The 25,303-nt window shown below is 46.9% G+C and overlaps 1 protein-coding gene across 1 annotated transcript in view; it reads left to right on the top strand.

Moving 5' to 3' along the window:
* LOC142785283 (uncharacterized) overlaps positions 1–25,303 on the top strand; it is a 169,164-nt gene that overhangs the window by 140,056 nt on the left and 3,805 nt on the right. The window contains exon 5 of the mRNA XM_075883741.1: positions 12,410–12,533. Coding sequence (XP_075739856.1) covers positions 12,410–12,533 — 124 coding nt within the window. The remainder of the gene's footprint in view (positions 1–12,409; positions 12,534–25,303) is intronic.

Raw genomic sequence — 25,303 nt, forward strand, 5'->3', positions numbered from 1 at the left:
ATTCAATCTTTAATTATTTGTTTAGTTTAATATTCCTTTTTAGTTAATGATTATTTTCTATTACATCATTAGTTTTTTGATTAAGGATAAACCTTTTAATATATATCATTTAGGATACTTCTAGATTTCATGGCCAATCCCCCATAGTGGGTATGTGCCAGTGCGAAGGGGCAACAACAACAACAACAACTGCTCTGGTACTGGGACTCCCTAGATTTGTGGCTATCAACGTACTGTACCAGGAAGCGCGCCTGCCTACACTGCTTTGTCGATTTCGAATTTTGACCGTACAAGCATTTTTAAAATTTTACAGCTTACCGGCAAGAAGATCTCAATATGCTTTTATCGCAAACCCAGACGCCTTCTTCCTTGCTCATTGGCCACGGTTTCACACACCTCAGATAATGTTTGTACAAAAAAATCTACAAAGTATAAATGTGAACATTAGAAATGTAATTGAGACTAATGACTCGAATTGTCATGTTATTATTGAGTATGATGATATATTCCCGCAAAACGCCAAATTACAATCCCTCAAATTTTTAAATAGCATATTATTAGATTTCTTAGAGCATGCAAAAACTAAAAATATAATAGCCACAGATGCTTCCGTAAATAATCAAAAGGCAGGTGTAGGCATTGCCTCTGATTTGCTTGACTGGTCCTTTTCAGTGAGACTGCCTGATTTTACTCCAGTTTTTGAAGTGGAGCTCTTGGCGATTATTTTAGCTCTTCGAAAACTTCCATCAAATCAAAACAATGCAGTAATAATGACGGATTCTCTTTCAGTTTGTGCAGCTCTGACAGCTTCAGAGAACTCTCGAATTCTAAGCACATTCAAAACATTAGTACCGCCGCAGTTGAGACTCCTGAGATTAGTATGGGTTCCGGGTCACTGTGGATTAAGATTAAATTAATTGGCCGATTCCTTAGCTCGAGCCGCACTTGATGGGCCAGTTTTGTCCATACTGCCAGATGTAGAATATATCACGGCTATAAGATATCGAAAATCGGCAATCTATACTGATACGATAGAAAAAGTAATTACATGGACAGACTATAACCACCTCATGTTTCCATGGCAACCCCACTGGAGTCAGTCCAGAAAGATCGAAGTCTTAATCACTAAATTTCGATGTCGTGTCCCCCCCCTAAACCTATATCTACACAGAGCTGGTCAGACAACATCACCCCTCTGCGCATTCTGCGGAGAAATGGAATCACTAGATCATTATTTTTTGTATTGTCGCCGCTACGAAATACTTAGAAAAAGGTTACTAGTTATGCCATTTCGGAAAATAGGCCTTACATTGACGGCGGAAACGGCGCTAAGCTTTGGCGCCTCAGCTTTGGGACATTGCCACAGGGATGCTTTCAATGCCGTTTGCGATTATATTCAGGCAACCAAGCGTATACCTTTGTGATCTTCAATCAAAAACAAAAAAATTATTTATTACTCCCAAGGTCAGAGTGAAGTAAACGCAGCTAAGTGGTAAACATAACACCTCAAATCTCAAAATTGCTCAACTTGATTTTTTTTTCGTTTCCTCTTTTTATGTTGTTTTTATTTTTACATTAGTCTTATTATAATACCAATTCATTACACATAGTTAAAATGATTACAGATAAACTGCACTACACTTTCTTGGCCAATCCCCCTGAGTGGGTATGAGCCAACCTCCCAGTGAAACAAAACAAAAGAAACAAAAATGCTGTGGTACTTATAAGTAACTTATAATGCCAACCTAAACTGGACTCCTCACATAGAAAGCATGGCATCTAAAGCACAACGCGCCTTAGGAATTCTTTGTAGACTGAGCAGCCGCCGATATGGTCTACGCAGAAGCACAATGGTGATGATCTATTAAATGTATATGCGACCAATCCCAGAATTCGGGTGCGTATTGATCTCAGGTGGCCCTGCCTATAAAATAAAGCCTCTGGTTATGCTGGAAAGAGAAGCCTTGAGATTGTGTCTAGGACTTCCGAGGTTTGTAAGAAACAATGTTTTATATCAGGAAGCACGATTACCTACATTGCCTTGCCGTTTTCGTATCCTAACGGTTCAGACGTTTCTGAAATTTTATAGCTATGCGCCAAGACGATCTGAGTATGATTTTATAAATGACCCAGACAGCTTTTTTCTTGCCCATTGGCCACGCTTTCGAACACCTCAAATTGTTTTTGTCCAGAAACAACTAGATAGGTTAAATGTAAAAATTCGAGATGTGATTGCTGCGCAGGATAGAAATCAAATTCTTAAGATTGAATTCGATGAGATTTTTCCCTCTAAGCCCAAATTACAATCCTATAGGGTCTTAAATAGCCGACTGCAGGATTATCTTGCACACGCGGAAACGAATAACATTATAGCCACAGATGCTTCAGTATTGGATGCAAAGACAGGTGTAGGTATATACTCACATTCGCTTGACTGGTCTTTTTCATTAAGATTACCGGATTTCACCCCAGTTTTTGAAGCTGAGCTGTTGAATGCCGCTAATGCGATCATAATAACGGATTCCCTGTCAGTATGTACGTTGATTACGGCGTCAACAAAATCGATGGCCTTAAAGACGCTCCTTATGCTAGTTCCTCCTCAGCTGCAGCTACTGAAATTAGTATGGGTACCCAGTCATTGCGGCTTAGAAGTAAATGAAATCGCCGACTCTCTAGCACGAGCAGCATTGGAAGGGCCAGTACTATCAGTCCTTCCCGAAGTGGCCACTATAACGGCGACAAGATACAGAAAGCTTGCGCTCAGTGCAGACGCTATGGAAGCAATATTGTCAACACCAGAATTTACTCACTTAAGATTTCCATGGAAAAGTCATTGGTGTCCTACAAAACAGTTGGAAACCATAATAACCAGATTTCGATGTCGTGTCCCCCCGTTAAATTTCTATTCACATAGGGCTGGTCTGGCGATATCACCACTATGCAACTTTTGTTCAGAATTGGAAACAATAGAGCACTATTTTTTATCATGTCGCCGATACAAATTGCTTAGGAAAGCATTCTTAGCCCTCCCATTCGCTAGCCTGGGGTTGAATTTCACTATAGAAAACATACTTTCCTTCGGTGCTTACGATCTGGGCTTCAGCCACGAGAACGTTTTCTACGCAGTTTGCAAGTACCTGAATGAAAGTAAAAGAATTAAGCTTTTAATTGCGTTATTATTAATCATGCAAAAAAATAATTCCAACGAACACAAGAGCATTGTTTAACTATCCAGATTCTTTTTCAAGGTAATGAATAGTTGTCTTATCTGCACGAGTGACAAGCAACAATTGCACTCCATTCATTCTGACTAGGGTGTCTTTACTTTTTTCATTCTTTTTTCTGGTGGGTGGTTTCAATATTTAAAAAAACTTACTTAATTAAGTAATCGATTCTTGGCCAATCCCCCTGAGTGGGTACGAGCCATGTCTGTGTATTCATCATCATCATCATCATCATCATGCTCTGGTTCAAGTGAACTCCTGGCGGCAGGTCTTGTTTTGCTTGTGACATTACTGGTGGAGACGATGGGTACGTGTACATCGGCTGTGTCGGCCATCGTGGAGACAGCTGCATTTCCCAGAACAAGAATCAGCCACCGCCTTCGTGGGTTAACCCCTGAATTTGGTCCCTTGGCATCGACACCCAGAAAGATGGCAACTTCGATGACAAGCCAGGCGGTCCAAACCAGCGATGTCCGTGGTTCTCTTCTCGCGCATGTTTTTTATGCGCCACAGACACCAAAGCCGTTCCATGGAGACATCTTCGAGGATGTTGATGACTGGCTCGACCACTTTGATCGGGTTGCCAGTATCAACGAATCGGACGATGTTCGCAAGCTGCGCCGAGTTTACTTCTACTTGGAGGATTCTGCGAAGACGTGGTACGAGAACCACAAGCGCTCCTTTGCAACATGGCAAGAGTTTAGCCGACAGCTCCGTGATGCCTATCGCAACACCGAGAAGGAGAGGGCTGAACAAGCCATATCCTGCAGAAACCAACGGCCGAACGAACGTGACACATGTATGCCGAGGACATGCTTCGGCTCTTCAAGCGCGCGGACCCTGCGATGCCCGAGGAAAAAAAGGTGCGGCATTTGATGCGCGGAGTAAAAGAACAGCTTTTCTCTGGGCTCGTGCGCAATCCACCGACGACCGTCGCCCAGTTCATCAGTGAGGCGACCACTATGGAACGTACGCTGCAGCAGCGGTCGTCACAATACAAACGCCAGATCCCGGCCACCGAATGGTCTATCGGCTCTGACAGCGAGAGACAGGCCCTCGCAGACTTCATTCGAAGTATCGTTCGGGACGAATTGCGAGAGCTTCAGGCAGCGGGATCCCATCCCCCTATGTCAGCCCTCGCGGATATCCGACAAGAAGTCCGGCAGGCCGTCTCACCCCTGGCCCCAATCGCACCACCGATTCCCCAGGCACCAGTCCTGACATAAGCAGTGCCATTGCGATCCCCTGCGCCACCGGCTACAGATACTGCTATGCGGTCAAGGTACCATGCTATGCAGCCATTCCACGACACTGCTTCGAGCCCGCCTCTCGGCTCAAGGTTTTCGAGCACACCCACATATCTGCCGTCTACCTCAAGACAAAGTGGTAGCAAGGCAAGCACGTGGCACACCTCGGATAACCGTCCGCTCTCCTATCACTGCGGTGAAGCGGGTAAGGTATACAGGAAGTGTCAATACAGGCAACTAGATCTCCGCGGCATGCATCCTGATTCTCGATGCCCGCGCTATGGTGAGCGCCCCCGCGAAATTGAAACCTATCTCACGGGCCAACGTACTTCTTCGACTATTCAGCATCAGCACTCGAGATCACCATCGCCTCGCCGGTCTACGTCACCCAGTTTGCCCTCATCGTCTTCCGCTCCTTTCAGGAGCCGGTCACCAAGTCCCCGCAGGGGAAACTAGGAAGGGCGACTTCTGGGAATGACGTCCCGGCCCAGCGAATTGTAAAAGACCCTCCTTCGACGCAACGACCGGACAAAGACGATTCCAGTGTCGCAGTGTTCTCCGACAGCAAAAAGATTGTTTCTGCCGAAGTCGCCATCTTCGTCGACAATCATGCTGTTAACGCCCTCGTCGACACCGGTGCCGACTATTCCGTAATGAGGGCCACACTGGCATCTGAGCTGGGGAAGGTTACCACGCCATGGCAAGGACCCCAAATGCGCACGGCAGGTGGCCATCTGGTGACGCCTACTGGTATCTGCATTTCACGCATTCGAATACGTACGTCGACATTTGCGGGCTCTTTCCTCGTATTGCACGTGTGCTCTCTCGCCCAGTCATTCTAGGAATGAACTTTCTTCGTGAATACGGCTCCGTCATCGACCTCCATGAATTAGTTGTGTCGTTCGAGGATCCTTTTTGCGCTGCAACTGACTGTACGCAATTCCGGAAAAGAGCGCTCCGTGTTGCCGACGTTTCTCTGACTCTCCCACCTCGACGCAGCCTCTTTTTCAAAGTAGAATTAGGACAGGCCGTGTCTGACGCGGTAATTGCAGAGGCCAATTTGTCTCTCCTTATTTCACGACAAATATGTGTTGCCCGAGGAATCATTCAGCCTAGCAATAGGCATGCTCACCTGCTGGTCACGAACTTCAGCGACGAATATCGCCACCTAACGAGACACACTGCCATTGCATATTGTGAACAACTCGCCGATGCCGATGGTCCGTCCAAGTTAGCTTCAATTTCATCGAATGGTCACCCTGAAGAGGCTACCGGGAGCACTCTCGACGTAAACGAGAGACAACCTTCGGCTCAACGAAAAAGCCTTTTGCGTATACTCGGCTCAATTCAAGACTGCTTTGCCACTACGTCGAAGGCTAAACAGACACCACTTGCTCAGCATCGTATCATAACGGAGCCCACCGAGAGACCCATCCGACAACATGTCTATAGGGTGTCGCAAAAAGAGCAAGACGCTATACGTGACCAAGTCCAGCAGATGCTTCAGGACGACGTCATTCAGCCTTCGACCAGTCCCTGGGCTTCGCCAGTTGTGCTAGTAAATAAGAAGGACGGTACGTTGTGCGTTTTTGCGTTCATTAACGTAAACTTAACAAGGTCACCAAAACAGGACGTTTACCCTATATCCCGGATAGATGACTCGTTGGACCGTATACGCCACGCTAAATATTTTTCCTCCATGGATTCGCGTAGCGGCTACTGGCAAATCGCAGTGGACGAGCGGAACCGCAAAAAGACTTCGTTTATTACTCCCGACAGCCTGTACGAGGTTAAAGTGTTACCTTTTGGTCTATGCTCAGCGCCAGCTACTTTCCAAAGAAAGATAGATACGGTTCTCACAAGGCTGAAATGGCAATCATGTCTTGTGTACCTTGATGACGTCGTGGTCTTTGCAGACACGTTTGAACAACACGTCCAACGCCTTCATGCAGTTCTTCAGGCAATCAGAACAGCGGGGTTGTCCCTCATACCCGACAAATGTCATTTTGGATATGAAGAGCTGAAGTTCCATGGTCACGCTGTGAGCCATGCCGGCATCCGCCCAGATCCGGAAAAAACCCACGCCGTTGTCGTCTTTCCCGTGCCCACAATATAGCGCGACCTATGCCGTTTTCTGGGGCTCTGTGCGTATTACAGGCGCTTTGTCAAAAACTTCTCGAACATCGTTGAACCCCTCAACAAGCTTTCAAAAGACGGTGTCTCGTTTGTTTGGGTTGCCGATCAGTGCCATGCGTTCGACACTCTCCGAAACCTCCTCCAGGCTCCGCCTGTACTGGGTCATTTTGACGAAAGCGCTGACACGGAAATACACACTGATCGCAGCAACGTTGGACTAGGAGCGGTTTTAGTTCAGTGGCATAATGGCGTAGAGCGCGTGATCGCTTATGCGAGCAGAACGTTATCCCCAGCGGAGAAAAACTATTCTGCTACCGAAAAGGAATGCCTCGCTGTTGTCTGGGCCATAACAAAGTTCCGCCCGTACTTGTATGGCCGCCAATTCAGGGTAGTTAGCAACCACCATTCCTTTTGTTGGCTCGCAAATCTCAAAGGTCCCTCAGGTCATCTAGCACGATGGAAACTTCGGCTACAAGATTTCGATGTCACCATCGTTCACAAATCTGGGCGGGAACACACCGACGCCGACTGTCTCTCACCTGCACCGGTCTAAAATGCCAACACTGACCTTGAAGACGACGACACTTTTCTTTCTGGCGTATCAGCAACCCGCATGGCTGAGCAACAGCGTTACGACTTGGACCTCATCCCGCTCATTGACTACCTGGAAGAACGCAATTCCCATCCTTCTCGAAGCTTTGCACGCTCACTATCCTCCTATTGTTTTCGTGATACAGCGCTTTATAAAAAGAACTTTCATTCTACACAAGCTATGCATCTGCTTGTTGTGCCAACTACGTATCGTGGGGACATTTTACGTGCGTGTCATGATGAGCCATCATCAGAACACCTCGGCAATACGCGCACGCTGCAACGGATTCAATGCTCCTACTACTGGCCACGTCTCGCAAAGACGGTGAAGCACTAAATTCGCACAAGTCGCGACTGTCAGCGACGTAGGATTCCACCTTTACGACCAGCGGGACTACTGCAACCAATAGGCCCACCAAAAGCACCCTTTCATCAGATTGGCATGAACTTGCTGGGGTCATTCTCAACGTCTTCGTCTGGGAACCAGTGGATTGTGGTCGCTACAGACTACTTAACACGCTACTGTGAAACCAAGGCACTTCCAAAAGCCGCCGAAGCAGATGTCGGTCAAGTTTTCGTTAACAGCATCGTCTTACGTCATGGTGCTCCAGCTGTTGTCATAACTGATCACGGGGCAGCTTTCATCGCAGAGATGCTGCAGGAAGTCTTGCGATTAAGTGGCACGGAACATCGTAAAACAACGGCTTACCACCCGCAAGCAACTGTGCTGACTGAACGACTCAATAAGACAATTTCAGACATGCTGTCAATGTATGTGGACATCAAACACAAGAACTGGGATGCCGTACTTCCCTACGTAACTTTTGAGTATAACACTGCTGTTCAAGAAAGTATTGGTTTCACATCTTTTCGCTTAGTCCACGGTCGTGACGTCACGACGATGCTCGACGCTATGCTCCTGCCCGACAACTTAGGAATATACAACACGGATGCCGCCAAATTCGCGCAGTGCGCAGAAGAGGCCCGTCAACTTGCTCGTCACCGTATTCAACATCACCAAACCGCAGACGCGCGCGGCTACAATCTTCACCACTGTGAAGTTATTTTTAAGCCAGGTGATGAAGTCTGAGTGGAGACCCCTATCTGACAGCGTGGACGTTCAGAAAAGCTTCTTCGCCGCTACTTTGGGCCTTACAAGGTCGTTTGACGTCTCAGCGACGTCACTTACGAGGTTCTCCCACAAGGCGATTTGAGTCGTTCCCGTTTCACTCTGCAAACTTAGGTCATTCCCGTTTCACGTCTCAAACAACACTTTTCGCGCTGTGAATCACCAGTGAGTGACTGACTTTATTGGTAACTTCACGTCTTTCTTTTTGTTTCGTCTTTTCCTTACATTTTTCTTATTTTTCTTATTTCTCATTTAAATTTTGTCCCCACAACCAACTACGTTATTCCGCCTTACGCCATCAATTTTGCTCGCATGCTAATTTTCATCTCAATTTCTTTTCTTTTTTTGCCTTCATGTACAGCATCGAGACGATGCTTCTTGGAAGAGGGGGTAATGCCACCATTGATGAACGAGTCACTGTGGCTCCTACTCGTTTTTGGGCTGCGAAGAAGAAGAGAACATCATCGTCGCTATGGTTCAAGTGAACTCCTGGCGGCAGGTCTTGTTTTGCTCGTGACAATATAATGAGATCTAACAGAAAATATTGCCAAGGAAAGTATAGGGGAAGATATTAGACCAAATTGTAATGTAAATATGAAAAAAAGTAGGTGAAAAGATAACTTGCCGTGGGCAGGATTCGCCAACGGCAAGTTATCTTACATTACAATTTGGTCTAATATCAATCCATATACTTTCTTTGGCATTATTGTCTGTTAGATCTCTTTATATTGTGTAAAACACGGAAAAACGAGCCCTTAGGTATACACTTCTTTCCCTATTCATTACCGAGGGTCTCGTACTGGCAGGCATTGTGCATTTAGGTTGTATACGAGGGACTATTGGTCACCTGGCCACTCGTAACAAGTTCACGTGCTACGTGACGCCAAACAGACTCAAAATAGTGTGCCACACTCGCTGCCATGGCTACTGGTGGCGCTGACTGACACTCCCACGTTTAATTCACAAAAAGAAGCCTTATAAAGTGGCTCGGGGGATAGCTCTCATGGTAGCTCAGTGGTAGAGCATCGAACGCGTCATTCGAAGGTCGCAGGTTCGGATCCTGCGCATGGCAAGATATTTTTTCATCCACTTTTCTTCATATTTACATTACAATTTGGTCTAATATCTTCCCCTATACTTTTCTTGGCATTATTGTCTGTTAGATCTCATTATATTGTTTAAAACACGGAAAAACGAGCGCTTAGGTATGAACTTCTTTCCTTATAAATATATATATATATATATATATATATATATATATATATATATAGAAGAAATTGAAGGGAAGGCACGACAGGTCCGGGTATTTTCAATATTGAATGTACTTGCAGATAGCACATTTGAAAGTGTAAATACATTTTCCTTTTCAAATGTGCTATCTGCAAGTTCATTCATTATATATATATATATATATATATATATATATATATATATATATATATATATATATATATATATATATATATAAGTCAAGTAGATCCTCCAAGAGAACGGTAACAACGGAAGTGTTTAATTCAACAGTTTCGGCCAGAGTCTGGCCTTCATCAGGACTCCTGATGAAGGCCAGACTCTGGCCGAAACTGTCGAATTAAACACTTCCGTTGTTACCGTTCTCTTGGAGGATCTACTTGACTTATTGCAACGCTACGGCCATTTTCGCCACCATGCCTATATATATATATATATATATATATATATATATATATATATATATATATATATATATATGTATATTTATATATATATATATATATATATATATATATATATAAACTAACAGGAGGACGTTCCACAACAAAAAAAAACAAAAATCTAACTCGCGGCGAACCACGGAGACAAGCTTCCCGACGCCCGCGCACTCCGCCACACTTTACCAACCGTTCGCTCAATTTCGTAGGTATTTCGTGTGGTCCTTGCGATACAGGATGCGAGCGTCGATGCGTGTGCAGATTACGGTTAATGCGCGTGTTGTACGATTCAATCACCGTAACGCAACTCATAACCTCCAGTTCACGCACGTCAAAAACTTGCGTGCCGTTAATAGGTACAGCGCTGTGAGCACAAAAAAAACCAAATTGGTCGTGGCGGTAGCATAGAAGAACACAAGAAACGATACAATTTGCGTCCGATATCCGCAAAATCCAAAGCGCTTGGCGTGGCATTGCCGGCGTGACGCGATGAAACGAACGCCGGCGCGCGCCGGGTCACGTCGAAGTGCATTGCGTACAGCAGTGGCATCAGCGGTTGCTTAATCGCACAGATCTGCATAATTTTCATGTGTGTAAGCACTGCATCGGACGTCTGACAGTCGACAAACTTGATAAATGAATCTGAGTAAAATAGTCTACCTTGCACAACACCAATCAACAATGACTCATATCAACCAGTTGTAAAGGACTTATTGACAAAAATAGTTTTCTCATGCGCTCGGCATAATATTCTCTTAAACTTGAAAAATCGACGCGTGAAGTTGGACTAAAACAGTGCCAAAAAGCAGCAGACACAGAAATTAGCTGATGTCGGTCCAATATTATGCCAACGAAGTTGACGCTTCAGCCGACGCCGGCAATAACGTCCAACGATGGGCCAATAATGCAAGCCGAATTCCATGGCTTCACCCATATTGGCTGCTGCTCGTACAACTCGTTCTAATGTGGTTGTTCTAATACACTGGCACGGCCAATATTGGCGGACAGTTCTGATTGCTGGTCCACCATTACTGTTCTATGAGACTGGCACAGCCTTGAGAGCGAAGCACAAAATGAAGAGGACAAAGTAAGCCCATGCCGGTTAATTGATGCCAGTTTTCTCATTCCGCCTCACAGCAGAACAAAAAGTTGGACAAATCCCACGTTCCTGGGAATTCACGTTATGCGAAGCATGTGAAGGCAAGGTGACCACGTCGCAATTTTTTTATTCAGCGACATGTCATAAAATGACGCTAAATATATGTACTAAGGTTTCACGCACAGACATAATATGAAGAGTTGCAGATGTTTATATAACTAGTTGTTTGCATTTGCGCAACGATGCCAACTGGAACATGCGTATTAGCAACAGCAGAAGCTGATATGAAGCACTGATGCACGCGATACTGCTGGCCTGGGACACTGCTTCATAAATCAACTGGCAACGCATGGCAACTAACCGCAAATGACGTTAACTCGACCTGACGGCTGTGTAAAAAGAGTACGTATGTAACACGTATAAAATTGGGTAGGCAGCACTGCAACCAATATTGACGTTTAACGAACATGGGGGTCTTTTTGAAAAGTTGTGTCGAGACTTTGCGTAGCACAATGGTAAAATACTTTATAGCTACGAAGAATGCTTAAGTTCGATTCTAGCTGCGACTCTAAAATTTATTCTTTGCATTTGTTGAGTTGACGCTATCAATGTCAGGTATTTCTTGACGCTCGTGAGTTAAAATTTCTCATGTGTGTTCTCGTCGTCCCTGGGTAGATACTCAGTGTCAATCACCTCTGGCACATACCCGCATACCAGCGGCCCATTCACTCCTGGATATGTGCCATTGTCTGGCGGGAAGTGTTTGACGATTGCCCGCGATGGTATTGTGACATTATTCATGTCTTGACCAACGTGCCCTATTTGTCAAACCATCTTTTTCTCCCATGCTAATGTTGGTTCACACCACGTTGAGGGCGTGACCACGAGAGCTCCTAAACGTAAGCGGCTAGATTCGCTCAAAGTCGCCGACGTTTGCTAAGAAATACTTCGCACTTAAAACCCCACCAGCTCTGGTATAACCAACTGCCCATAACTGATGATGCATGCGCATGTTTGTGTTGTATTCTGTCCTCCACTTACGCATCATGCTACACACGGCATTCATGCACCTATAGGCATAGACCGCAACCATGGTACAACGGGTCGTCTATCAAACCTAATTACCTGGAGCAGTAATATGAACTCCTCTATATGTAACCAAAATGTATTTTTGCAAAGAACCTTAATATTTATATCTGAGCAAACTGGCACTCACCGCAGTCATGGCACATCAAGGCCATCACGTTTTATTCAAGTTTTGAAACAGTACTAAAACGCATCGTTTTTTCTTCCAGAAATATCATCTATGTGAGCCCTGACTATACGCAACGAGAAACTGCACTCGAGTTCAACCACGGAAGCCTGCCAAATGGGACACTACTGCAGTACACCGTCCGCATCGCGGGCACAGAAACAATTGTGACTTCGAGCTTTGACAGAACTGTACATAGAGTCCCTAAAGCTAAAACTGTGATTGTGCTAATTGTTTCTTATAGTCTACCAGATCGTATGGAAGCCAGGTTCTCAGATGCTGTGTATCCGATGACTTTTGAATGCGTAAGTATTTCATAGTGCGCCAACACTTTCCTTCTTTTTTTGAGCTCCTGCATATTCGCATGCGCACATTCTTAAAAAAAGGTATTTGTTCTTGTTAGTTTTGAGGTAGTAAAGGTTTCTCACTGCTACAAGCTGCCACTCTAGCGTCACCAGCAAGAAGTCGGCGACGGGAATGACAGCAGGTTGGTTCGTTCCTAACGCAAGCAGAGACAGTGAAGAGATCAGAGACGTGAGAAAACAAAACAAACTTTACTATAGTAATATTGCAGCACAAGGGATCTAATACAACACTTCAATACAACTAACAAAATACATCAACACTTGATACAACAAAAAACATATAACAAATATAAATCAGCTAATGCGAGAGAACTATTACAAACAACACAAACTAACAACAATAGAACCACGGAGGAGAAAGTTCGAAGATATAAACGGGTGAAGGCATACGTGTGATGACCGGCAGTGTTGCGTCCCGTACGATCGGATGCGAGAAGTCGAAAATGTTCTGGCACGACTGCGATGTCGGTGTTGTTTCAACGCTGGTGGCTCTGGGAGGCTAGTGCTTGCAGGTGACTTCGAGCAGGTTGAGCTAACTAGAGGTGAAGACCCGATGTCTACGTTGCAGACGTTAATATCGCATCACAACTAGACGAACGGCTAAGTTTAGGTGGCCAGCCGATACAGAGCCACACTAAAAACTTCTAGAAGAGATGCTTGTTGATCTGTTTCTACACTATGTTGGTCAGCGACTATAGTCTGCCTAGCAGGGCAAAATCCTGCGCTTAAATCCCCTTCGTTTCTCCTTGCTCTCTTCCTTGGGGACAAGAGATCTCTTCATGGGTCCAATCATGCGCGTTTATTTGATGGAAACTCCGCCCCAAAAATATATTGACCGCACCCCTTTTTAATTAGGAGAGGGCCCTTAACTAGCGATAGTGACAACCTGTTGGGTTGTTGTCATACGGCTTGGCCACCAGACGTTTTCCCACGCTTTTCCCCGCGGGAAACGGTCAGACTGTTTGGCTCTCAGCCGGTGCGTTCCGTAGCCTAATCCTTGTTCGGGGTACATCGCGGCTTTCCACGACCTTGCAGACGCCGCCGCAGTTACAAAAGGATCAAACGTCGACGGCGACGTTCTAAGAACAGAACCTCATTCTGCACTTCTCGGCTCCCTTTCATGCGCCCGCTGTTCCCATGGTCAGTGGGGAAGTACGGCGCCCGTTATTTGCCGGGACCCCGGGTCGCCGAAATTGGCCATCCGTGACATTGCCTCCACTTTCAGAATGTTATTCATAACATTTGTTCACACGGAGGGGAATGTTTCAACAACGAGGAACAAAACACCACCAACAAGGGAGACATGAGGACTTTCCCTCTTATACACAACATAAATAGGCAGAGGGCATCAAAGTAACAAAAGATAAAAACAATTGTTAGAGTACCAGCTTCAGTTACACGCAACAATATCAATGCGCCATGCAACCAAGAAAAAAAATAGCCGTGTACGGCAGCCATCGATACAGAATACACTGCACGAATGTATACTACAAAACAAAACGGAACAGGTGGACTCCTCTACTGTAGTGTAATCCTTCAATGTGCATTACAACAAGTAAAAACAACCAATGCACCAAGCAAAAAGAAAATAACTCAAAATAGACTTTCTCCAGCTTACAGCTGTCCTTCACTTCAATCGCACAGCGGCGGACGCGGTCTTGCCGGATTTCGAGAACTTCCGAGGCAACGACGCGTATGTGCTACCAGTTGAACGGCACAGTCACGCATCATTCGCGATTTCAGGAGACGTCTGTCAATCTGGCGGAGGGGACCCAATCGATGCGTGGGACAGAGTGGCCATGCCTTCTTTTGGCTAGCTCCCGTGTGGTGTTTAGCTGATGTGACCTTTCTTCTAGGACCCCTTCGACAATCCTGTACTAACAAAGCTTTAAATCTCCAGCGTACATTCCGTCGCGAGGATGCGCGCTGTGGCCTACCCTTTCGCCGCTGGCGCCTTACTTCCCGCCTCAAAGGCCTTTTCGCTGAACTGGCCGATGAGCTACCCTCTTTTCGTTCTCCCCGATGCTTGCTTCCTCCTTCTTGCCTTCGCTTTGACGCGTGCGTACGCTTCACTCCTCTACGACGACGTCTGCGACCGACTTTTCCTGCAGTGTTTGGAAATTGGCCTTGGATTGCATCATCGGTACTTTTGCAGCTCAAGGGCGCACCATTAATCATGATGTTAATTAATAGAACGGGAAGTCTGGCACTTTTCAGGTGATTTTTCTTGCGAACCAGCAATTTTTCTACTTTTGTTTCGGCTCCTCGCACGCATGTGAACCGGCTTTGAAGCCGATGCAGAACTCCTGGTCCTACTTGCTACGCTCAAAGAATTTGTGCCTTTTTCCCGCGTAGTACTCTTTTTCTGGCGCGCAGATTTCCGACGTCTCTTGCATCTGCGCCGCTTCTTGCAACTCTTTTCCGAGCTTCCCGATCACAACTCCAGCTAGTCAATCCTCGCACACCTCGCGTCAGCTGTCGAATCCACGCAGTCTAAATGATTTTCTAAAAAATCATCTTCCGCACTTTAAACCGGTGAGCTCAACACACTCAAGAACAGTGCCGCAGTTTTCCTTCACACAATCTAGCTCGAATGGGTGGGAGCTGTCCGCAACTCTACTGTTATTCTCACCCTCTGCTTTGGCTGCTGCTCCTGAGCTTTCTCCGGTTTCCTTGCCTAATACCACATTGTTTGCAAGTTCCACCGTCGCGACACCCTCAGTTGAGGCCTGTACCAGGCTGTCTGCAGATATCTCAGCTGTTTTACTAGCATCTAATTGGCACAGCACATCGTCGCACATGCTCTGGCCTATGTCGGCCTCTATACTCATAGCAGCACCTTTCGCAGCTCTCACATTTGATTCGTATTCGAACCTGCTGCGCTCTTCACACGTGCTAGCCTTCTCTATAGCTCTGGACTGCACCTCACTCGTTTGAATATCGTACTTTTCTTGAGCTACACTTACGGATGGCTGAATTTTCCGTCTCATTGCCTCGTTTTTCTGTTCCAATTGTTCGATCGCCAAGTTGCACGTTTAATCACGCTATTTTCTATCCCTTACTTCAATTTCTTCGCTTTCGTTTCTCTTTTTTTCTGAAATGCCTACCGCGTTTTCACTCTCCTCCTCACTGGCTTTTCGCGAGATGAGCCTCAAATTGTTACTCTCACTAAGGCAAATCTTTAATTGCAGTAACTGCTGTTCCCGTTCTCCGGCTTCCCTTGCCGCTTCTCGTTCTTTCACCCTTTCTTCGCGTTCTCTCTCCTTTTCTTCGCGTTCTCTCTCCCTTTCTTCGCGTTCTCTCTCTATTTCTTCGGGCTCTCTCCCTTTCTTTTTCCCTATCCTCCCGGCCCAGTGCCCGCTCTTCTCTGGCTAACGCCTGCGCCTGTTTCTGCTGCTGCTTAACCCATTGTCTCAGTCCGGTGCCCTCGAGGCCTAACTGTTTACCGTGCGCGATCCACTTATCGAAATCCACACACTCCATACTGCAAACTGTCACTATAATGCTACTATAAAACCAGCGCAATCATATGCAGAATGGAACCACTTCAACCATGCGGCTCCATCACCACGCTGTCCGCACTGTTCTCGTTCACCTCTCACTGTCTTACTCTTGTACGGAACTTCCTGTCTCGCAGACGCCAGTTTTGTTACAAGCTGCCACTCTAGCGTCGCCAGCGCAGAGTCGGCGACGGGAATGACAGCAGGTTGGTTCGTTCCGAACACAAGCAGAGACAGTGAAGTGATCAGAGACGTGAGAAAACAAAACAAACTTTACTCTAGTAATATTGCAGCACACGGGATCTAAAACAACACTTCAATACAAATAACAAAATACATCAACACTTGATACAACAAAAACATATAAAAACAATAAATCAGCTTATGTGAGAGAACTATTACAAACTACTCAAACTAACAACAATAGAACTACGGAGGAGAAAGTTCGAAGATATAAACACGTGAAGGCATACGTGTGATGACCGGCAGTGTTGTGTTCCCGACGATCGGATGAGAGAAGTCGAAGAAAGTTCTGGCATGACTGCGATGTCGGCGGTGTTTCAACGCTGGTGGCTCCGGGAGGCTTGTGCTTGCAGGTAATTTCGAGCAGGTTGAGCTAACTCGAGGCGAAGTGCCGATGTCTACGTTGCAGACGTTAATATCGCGTCACAACTAGACGAACGGCTAAGTTTAGGTGGCCAGCCGATCCAGAGCCACACTAAAAACTTCTAGAAGAGATGCTTGTTGATCTGTTTCTACACCATGTTGGTCAGCGACTAGTCTGCCTAGAAGGGCAAATTCCCGCGCTTAAATCCCCCTCGTGCCTTCTCGCTCTCTTCCTTGGGGACAAGAGACCTCTACATGGGTCCAATCCTGCGCCTTTATTTGATGGAAACCACGCCCCAAAAATATATTGACCCCACCCTTTTTTAATTAGGAGAGGACCCTCAACTAGCGAGAGGGACAACCTGTGGGGTTGTTGTCATACGGCTTGGCCACCAGTGGTTTTCCCACGCTTTTCCCCGTGGTAAACGGTCTGAATGTTTGACTTTCAGCCGGTGCGTACCGTAGCCTAATCCTTGTTCGGGGTACATCGCGGCCTTCCACGACCTTGCAGACACCGCCGCAGTTACAAAAGGATCAAACGTCGACGGCGACGTTCCAAGAAGAGCACCCCATTCTGCACTTCTCGACTCCTTTTCATGCGCCCGCCGTTCCCACGGTCACTAGGGATGTGCGGCGCCCGTTGATTGACGTGACGCCCGGTCACCGATATTGGCCGTCCGTGACACTCACATATGTCACAAACCAAGAAGCTAGTGCAGTTCGTAACGGAGAGGGTCGTAACAGTTACTACCTTTGCCGTTACTGACAGCATCAGTAACTGTTACTACCCTAGCCATTACAAACAATGAGTAGTAACTTTAGGGGTTTTAAAAAATAAAAGTAGTAAGGTGTATTACCTTGCTCATGTTCCCGCGTTATTTCCTCAACATGAATTATTGTCTCATCACTACCCTACTTCTGTTATTATTGCATGGTATATCGTGAAGACTGAGCGTACATAGCTCTAACAGGTACCACTACTTTTTTGCTTTATTGCCTGCTCATAGGCTCTACATCGACCCACAAGCACAACAAAAACAAGCAGTAAAAGTCTGACACAAACTAAAATTCTTAAAGTGTTGGCAAGGGCTCTACTTCGACAATCACTCAGGTACAATCTCCCGAGTTTCTTGAAGTTCAATAAACTTGGCCATACATACACAGAAGTACACTCGCGCAGGCCATGCATCCTGATCGCAATAAACAGTGAAGGCCATATAGCAGAATCAAATCAAAAGGCATTCCCTCTGCGTACACTATTAGCAGAAATCTTATATGATATGAATTTAAATTTGATTCCTTCTTTAACGTCTTTTGAAGTACATCCGAAAATTATACTCCCTCCCAAAATTGTAAAAAAGCATGGTCTATAGCTTTCAATTTTTCACAGATAAGGCAATTTGTCCCCATAGGTGAGCAAAAACGATGATCTGCTTCAAATCTGACACACGCCAGAGTTTTAACTTCGCATTCTTGTAATCTAAAGCCAAGAATGCTACTATTTTGTGTTATCGTTAGGCACAACGATCCTATATTTACCTGAACAGTAGGAGACTCAGCGGGAGCCCTGACGGACAGAAGAAAATATGTTATTTGTATCTTCTAGCCTCTTGTTGATTACCAGACGGATCGCGCAGTTCTGGTACGCCGTATATACCCCATCTGTGTTTAGAGAACCAACGTTGACAATATCAAGATTGGCAAGCAGAAGGTTGTGGGAAATACAATCAAAAACTTTCTGGATATCAATTTGCAGGTTGGCTACCCCTCCTTGATTGGCATCGCTACGCTCGAGCCCGCAGCGCATCTTCTGTATATTTCTCACAATGGTGCTTCTCATAATGTCGCATGCTTGGGGGGACCCTACCAATTGTTTGATTACCCCTTGAAGTCGCCGTGCTAGTACTTTCAATAAAAGTTTGAGATCAGAAGTAGTTTGTGATATAGGTCAATACGAAGAAACTAATTTAAACTTCATTGAGCATCCTTTCCTGGGTATCGAAAAATCGATACCAGTTCCTGCACTCGACTTAAAACCTTTACTAATATCAATTCTCAGGAGTTATTGGCAGAGCACATGGGACACACACACAGGTAATAAATTGCATGTCATCAAGCCGCAACTTGGTCATTGGCCACCAGTATAAAAATCACGCCACGCAGAAGTAATCTTTACAAGGTTAAGAACAGGACATACACACACAACACATTCTTTTCTTTCGTCTGGAGGCGATCGACCTTTGTGGGATAGGGGTGGAGAAGCACTCACTCTACTTCACATTCTAATCCAGTGCAAAGAATAAACAGGCTGAGAAGACAACACTTTCCGTTACCCTACCGACAACAGATACCACTTCATCCTGCAACGTTCGTCGGTAGAAAACCGATTGTCACACATAAATCGTCGCTATTGTTTTAAGAGAAGTTCGTACTTTTCTTATTATTTCGTACCACGACCGCTCCGGGAATCCTGTAGCACTACCTCCCCAGAGAGGCCTCCACTGCAGTGGCTACACTCCACAAAACACTTGCCTGACGGCCCTTGGACGCAAGGGTGTGAACGATTGAGGCACTTGTGCTAATGCCATACACGTCCACCATCGCTTCGATTATCACATACTTTTGTCATTCATTACACCCCACTCTTCACAGCAAGGTTATGATTTTATTACTTCAATGTTTTTACCCGCCTTTGCACGAGAAATTTTATGGCCCTCATACAGCCGCTTATCAAAATCTTTGTCCATATCACTAGTAAATTGAACGGACGCTCTTTTGGCCATGAAATGACCCTAGCGCCACAAAAAATCAAACATCAACATCATGAACGAATGCTGTCAATGACGGTATGATGGCGCGATGAAAATGACCGAATTCATAGGGCGAATGATGTAGAGTGGGGCAGAGCTGGGTCCGCACACTGCTGCCGCGCCACTTCGGCCTCCCGTTCTCGCATGCCAGAATCTTGTCGGCGCCGAGGCGCAGCTTCACGGCATGCTTCTGCCTCAACGCTCGCATATCGGAGTTCCGTTTTTGAGCAGGAACCGCCACCGCCTTGCACGTACTTGGCTGTGCAGCCTTTTCAATCCACCGACCTTCTGAACGCGTCCGCGCGCCAGAACGGCTGTTATTTTACGACACCACCCCTCCCCCTAGCGTATGGCGCCTCCGAAGAACACGCGATCACCAACGGCTTCGTATGACGTCATTCCTATTTTATCGCACGTTCACAAGTTTGGGTTTCATTTTTCAAGCGCAAGCCGCCGCCGCCTTGCGTGTGCCATGCTTTTTATTGGCAAACCTCGAATTATCTGCTGGCTGCGTCCGTTCATCGCCTGTCTCTCTGTCTGTCTGTCTTTTTGACGCGCGGACGAATGGACGCACGCACGCACGCACGGACGGACGCATAGAAGGGTGGGCGCATGGGCGCATGAGAGAACGTACACACGGATGGACAGGTTGACGCATGGACAGATACATGAATGAACAGACCCACGGATGGATGAACGGAAGCACGCACAGATGGCCGGACGCTTGGACGAACGCCGAGAAGAACGTATAAATGAACGCATGGATGTACGCACGATAGGACGGATAGATGGACGCATTAATGGAGGCACGATTGATTGGACGCGTCTCTCATAATTATATGGTGGCTTTGAGACGTTTCACCCCAGATATCAATCAATCAATCAATAAACCATTTATTGCACGCACCGATTGACGGACTGACGCACGGATGAACGAACGGACGCATAGACAGATAGACCCACGGATGGACGGAAGCAAGAACGAGCGAACGGACAGGAATCTTTCACTCCATGGATATGCTGTAATATTGTTATTTATCATACTAACTTTGAACTTTGAACTTTGAACTTTATTTATTTCAACATTCGGGATGCTGAGGGCCGTGGTCAAAAAGCCTCTAATGGGCTTGACTGGGACCACGACCCCTTTGTCATAATATGTGCTGCGCGGGCGCGAAACAGAAACTAAAAAAATGACAATAGTGTGCCGTGCGGTGGCGAAGAGGATGTGATGTGTGCGTGTATGTGCCGGGTGGTGCCTACGAGGAAGACGAGAGCTCGTGAGGCGCGGCCTCGAGCGTGGGTGACCCGTGCCTTCGGCAGTGCGCGAGGTACGTCGTTCGAGGCAGGACTACCTCGTTGGGCGTCTGGCCCATAGGTACGACCCAGGCCACGTCGCGACACTCGTACTAGCCGAGTGGACAGCTCAGCCTCCGCTAGACGACCGGTCTAGGAGAGCTGGCGCCTGGTTCCTGAACCTGTCCTTGTCCCGCTGGTCGTGGAGAGCTGGCGCCGGGTGCCTGAACCTGCCCTTGCGCCGCTGTTCCAGGAGGGCTGGCGTGGGTTTCCCAGGCGGACTACAGGTGCTCAAGGGCACAACTCCCCGCCGCCGGAACACGTGAGTCGTCGGCTCCAGTTCGTCGACAGTGGCGCTGAGCCACTGGAGTTCGACGCGGCGACCCTGCGTCTCCCGACTTCGTCACTGCAGGTGACGACGCCGCCCATCGTCGACTTCGCCACTGAATGTTGCCGACGGGGCATCAACGACGGCCCAGGCTACTACCCCGACGACCTGAACTGTAGGCCGAACGTTCTACTTATTCATTTAGTTTAGCCGCGTGTTTTTGTGTTAGGAACTTCGTAATGTGTGGGTTGTCCATGTGTGAAGGGTACAATAGAAGTTGGACGTGTGTTTGTGCACTGGCGTGCTGTCTGATTCTTTCTGGAGCGGTCCTGCCCCTATAACATCACAAACTGGCGAGCCTGCCAGGATCCGCTCGTTAAACCAGGGAAAGAAGATAGTTTCGCTCGAGGCAGACACACGTTCAGACTGCACCATGGACTTGGAAAAACTCGCCGCTATAGGGCTCCAACTAGGGTTCTCGGGTGCAGAGCTAAACAAGTGGATTGAGGCCCAACAGGCTAAGCTAAGGGATGAGAGAGCTGCAGAGCGAGAGGCAGCCAAAGAAGCTGAAGAGAGGCAGCGTGAAATTCTGCAGCTTTAGCTAAAGCTTCAGGAAGGAGCTCAGAATATGCCTGTAGCAGCTAATGACGCTTTGACTGCGCCCAGCACCTCCTCACCCCTCAATCCGCAGAAGTTACTGCCTGTATTTGATCTGCACGCGTATCTGCAGCGATTCGAGCGCGTAGCCACAGGACAGGATTGGCCGCAAGAAAAATGGGGTCTCGCTGTTAGGCTGTGCCTAACGGGTGACGCGTTAACCGTGATAGGCCGAATGACTGCCGCTGATTCGCTGGACTACCAAAAAGTAAAGAAAGCGCTACTGCAGAGATTTCAGTTTACGGCTCAAGGCTACCAAGATAAGTTTCGGAAAGCACGAGCAGCAGATGGTGAAACTGGACGACAGTTAGCAGCAAGAATTACCAGTTATTTCGACCATTGGATAGACATGGCAAACGTATCCCAAACCTATGAAGGTCTAAGGGATCACGTAATCTCTGAGCAATTCTTGCGTTGTTGCCATCCAAAGCTGGTTGTTTTCTTAAAAGAGCGAGAGTGCAAGTCACTAGATGAACTCGCTAATTTGACGGATCGCTTCCTTGAGGCGCAGAATTTGACTAATATAGGAAAAGGTCCTGACCCCGCGAAAGAATCCACTGGAAAGCCTACCGAAGCGTCGCAGAAACCGCAACTCAAGTGTATCCTGTGTCATCGTTTCGGACATTTGGCTCCTGACTGCCGCAATCCATCTAAGCAGATGCTGAAATGCAAGTTGTGCGGTAAAACGGGACATGTCACAGAAACTTGCCGAAACCAGCATGGGAACAACAAACCGAGTTCTTCGTGCGCATTTAGCGAACCTGACTCTGCCCGGGCTGGTGCTAGAAAAACAGCCAAGCGTCCAGGAGGGAAGATTCCTTGCTCAAGTCACCACGACGACAAAAACGTGCAGGGTACAATACGTTTCCTGGCCGACGGGATGCCAGTGGTCGAAGGTCTGCTGCTAGGAAGAGAGGTTCGAGTCTTACGCGATACGGGATGCAACACGGCAATCGTCCGACGGGAGCTCGTTCCTGATGTGTGCCTGACAGGCAAGAAAATCAGTGTCGTTCTCCTAGACAGGTCAATTAGCCATCTCCCGGAAGCTATTGTACAAGTCAACACGCCGTACTTCACAGGGATGCTGAAAGTGGCTTGTATGGATCAACCCCTCTATGACCTTGTGCTGGGAAATCTTCCAGGCGTCAGAGGACCATACGATCCAGATTCTGACTGGAAGCAGGCGACTCATACCCAGGTGGATGAGTTACCTGCGCAAGCACACCCGACCAAGTCACCTGTCACCTCAAGATCTGCTTCTTCAAGCGTGGCAAAAACCAAAGCCAATCAACAAGGTCAAGAAAATATCAGGCCTTTGTACGTGTCAACAACGCTCTTACCTGACGTTACCAGAGCCCAACTCGCCGAGGAACAGCGAAATGACCCGACACTCAAAGCTGTCTTTGCTAAAGTGAATAAAGAGTTCAAATCGGGAAAGGGCCACTGTTACGATTTCATCGAAGATAAAGGATTGCTTTATCGACGCTACCGCCTTGCCACTGGCAGGACGTTTAAACAGCTGGTCACTCCGAAAGCGTTCCGGGTAGGCATACTGGACATTGCTCATGGCAGTATCATGGCGGGACACCAAGGCATCAAAATAACTACTGATCGTGTCCTAGAAGAATTGTATTGGCCTGACCTGAACGGAGACGTAAAGCGCTTTGTCAAGTCTTGCGACAAGTGCCAGAGAACTACCCCTAAAGGAAAAGTTGGAGTCGCACCACTAGGCAACATGCCTCTTATCCGGACACCTTTTGAAAGGGTCGCGGTTGATTTAATCGGCCCATTTTCACCAAGATCGGACCGTGGGAACCGATATGTTCTGACACTTATCGATTTTGCGACTCGCTACCCTGACGCTGTAGCATTGCCCGCAATCGATGCAGTTCACATTGCGGAAGCACTCATCGAGATTTTTTCCCGCATCGGCTTGCCAAAGGAAATCGTCACCGACCAAGGGGCAAGTTTTACCTCAGAATTAATGAACGAGGTTAGCAGGCTTCTCTCCGTGAAGATGCTAAAGACAACCCCATATCATGCGATGGCGAACGGTCTCGTGGAGAAATTTAATGGCACCCTGAAGACAATGCTAAAGAGAATGTGCCAAGAGAGACCTCGATCTTGGGACAGGTACCTAGCTCCGCTACTCTTTGCATATAGGGAAGTTCCACAGACAAGCCTCGGGTTCTCTCCGTTTCAGCTCATTTACGGCCGCCACGTCCGAGGACCGCTAACCGTGCTGAGAGAACTGTGGACAAATGAGGGGCTAGACGCAGAAACGCGGACGACTTACACCTACGTCTTTGATTTGCGCAATCGCCTAGAGGAGACTTGCAAGATAGCCCATGAACAGCTGGAGAAGGCTCGTGTGAAGCAGAAAACCTTTTATGACAGGAAAAGTCGCCCTAGAAAATTATGCCCAGGCAACAAGGTTTTAATTCTGCTCCCGACTGACTCCAACAAGCTGTTAATGCAGTGGAAAGGGCCGTTCCAAGTCATCGAACGGAAAAATGATGTCGACTACGTCATCGATGTGTTTGGGAAAAACAAGATTTTTCATATCAACATGCTCAAAAAATACGAAGAGCGCGAAGTGACGGAACCACAACAGGTGTCAGTTGTTGCAGAGCTCCACGAAAATCTCCCCGAAGAAGAAGACGAAGTCAAACAAATGCCCATATTGAGCTTATATCACACGCAGTTCAGCACGGATGTCAAGCTATCACCACACCTCACTGCTGAACAAGTTCAGAATGTGCAAGCACTTTTTCAAGAGTATGCGGACTTTTTTTCTGACTTACCAGGGAAAACAGCACTCGTGGAGTGTTCGCTACGTCTGACCTCCAATAAGCCTGTGCATGTTCCGCAGTACCCCATCCCCCTTGCCTTGCAAGAAAGAGTAGAAAAGGAAGTGCAAGAGATGCTGAAACTCGGTATTATTGAGCGGTCTCAGTCGCCGTACCACGCTCCCATTGTCGTGGTGAAGAAACCGGACAACACGATTAGGTTGTGCATAGACTTCAGAGAATTGAACAAGATTCTGGTCCCCGACTGCGAGCCAATACCACGCATCGATGTAGTTCTTGCACTTGTTGGACAAAAGCAGTTTTTCTCCAAATTTGATTTCACGAAAGGATACTGGCAAGTACCGATGGATCCAAACAGTCGTGAAAAAACTGCTTTCTCCAGCATGTCTGGGCTCTATCACTTCCTCTACATGCCTTTTGGCATTAAAACGGCGCCAGCAGTATTCGCGCGCCTTATGAGATCAGTACTGGGTGGTGTTGACAACGTTCACCATTATTTCGACGATGTCATCATTGCGACCGATACTTGGCAAGAGCACATCGACACCCTCAGACAAGTTTTTGA

This window comes from Rhipicephalus microplus, unplaced genomic scaffold, assembly GCF_043290135.1.
Source record: "Rhipicephalus microplus isolate Deutch F79 unplaced genomic scaffold, USDA_Rmic scaffold_20, whole genome shotgun sequence".
Classification (NCBI taxonomy): domain Eukaryota; kingdom Metazoa; phylum Arthropoda; class Arachnida; order Ixodida; family Ixodidae; genus Rhipicephalus; species Rhipicephalus microplus.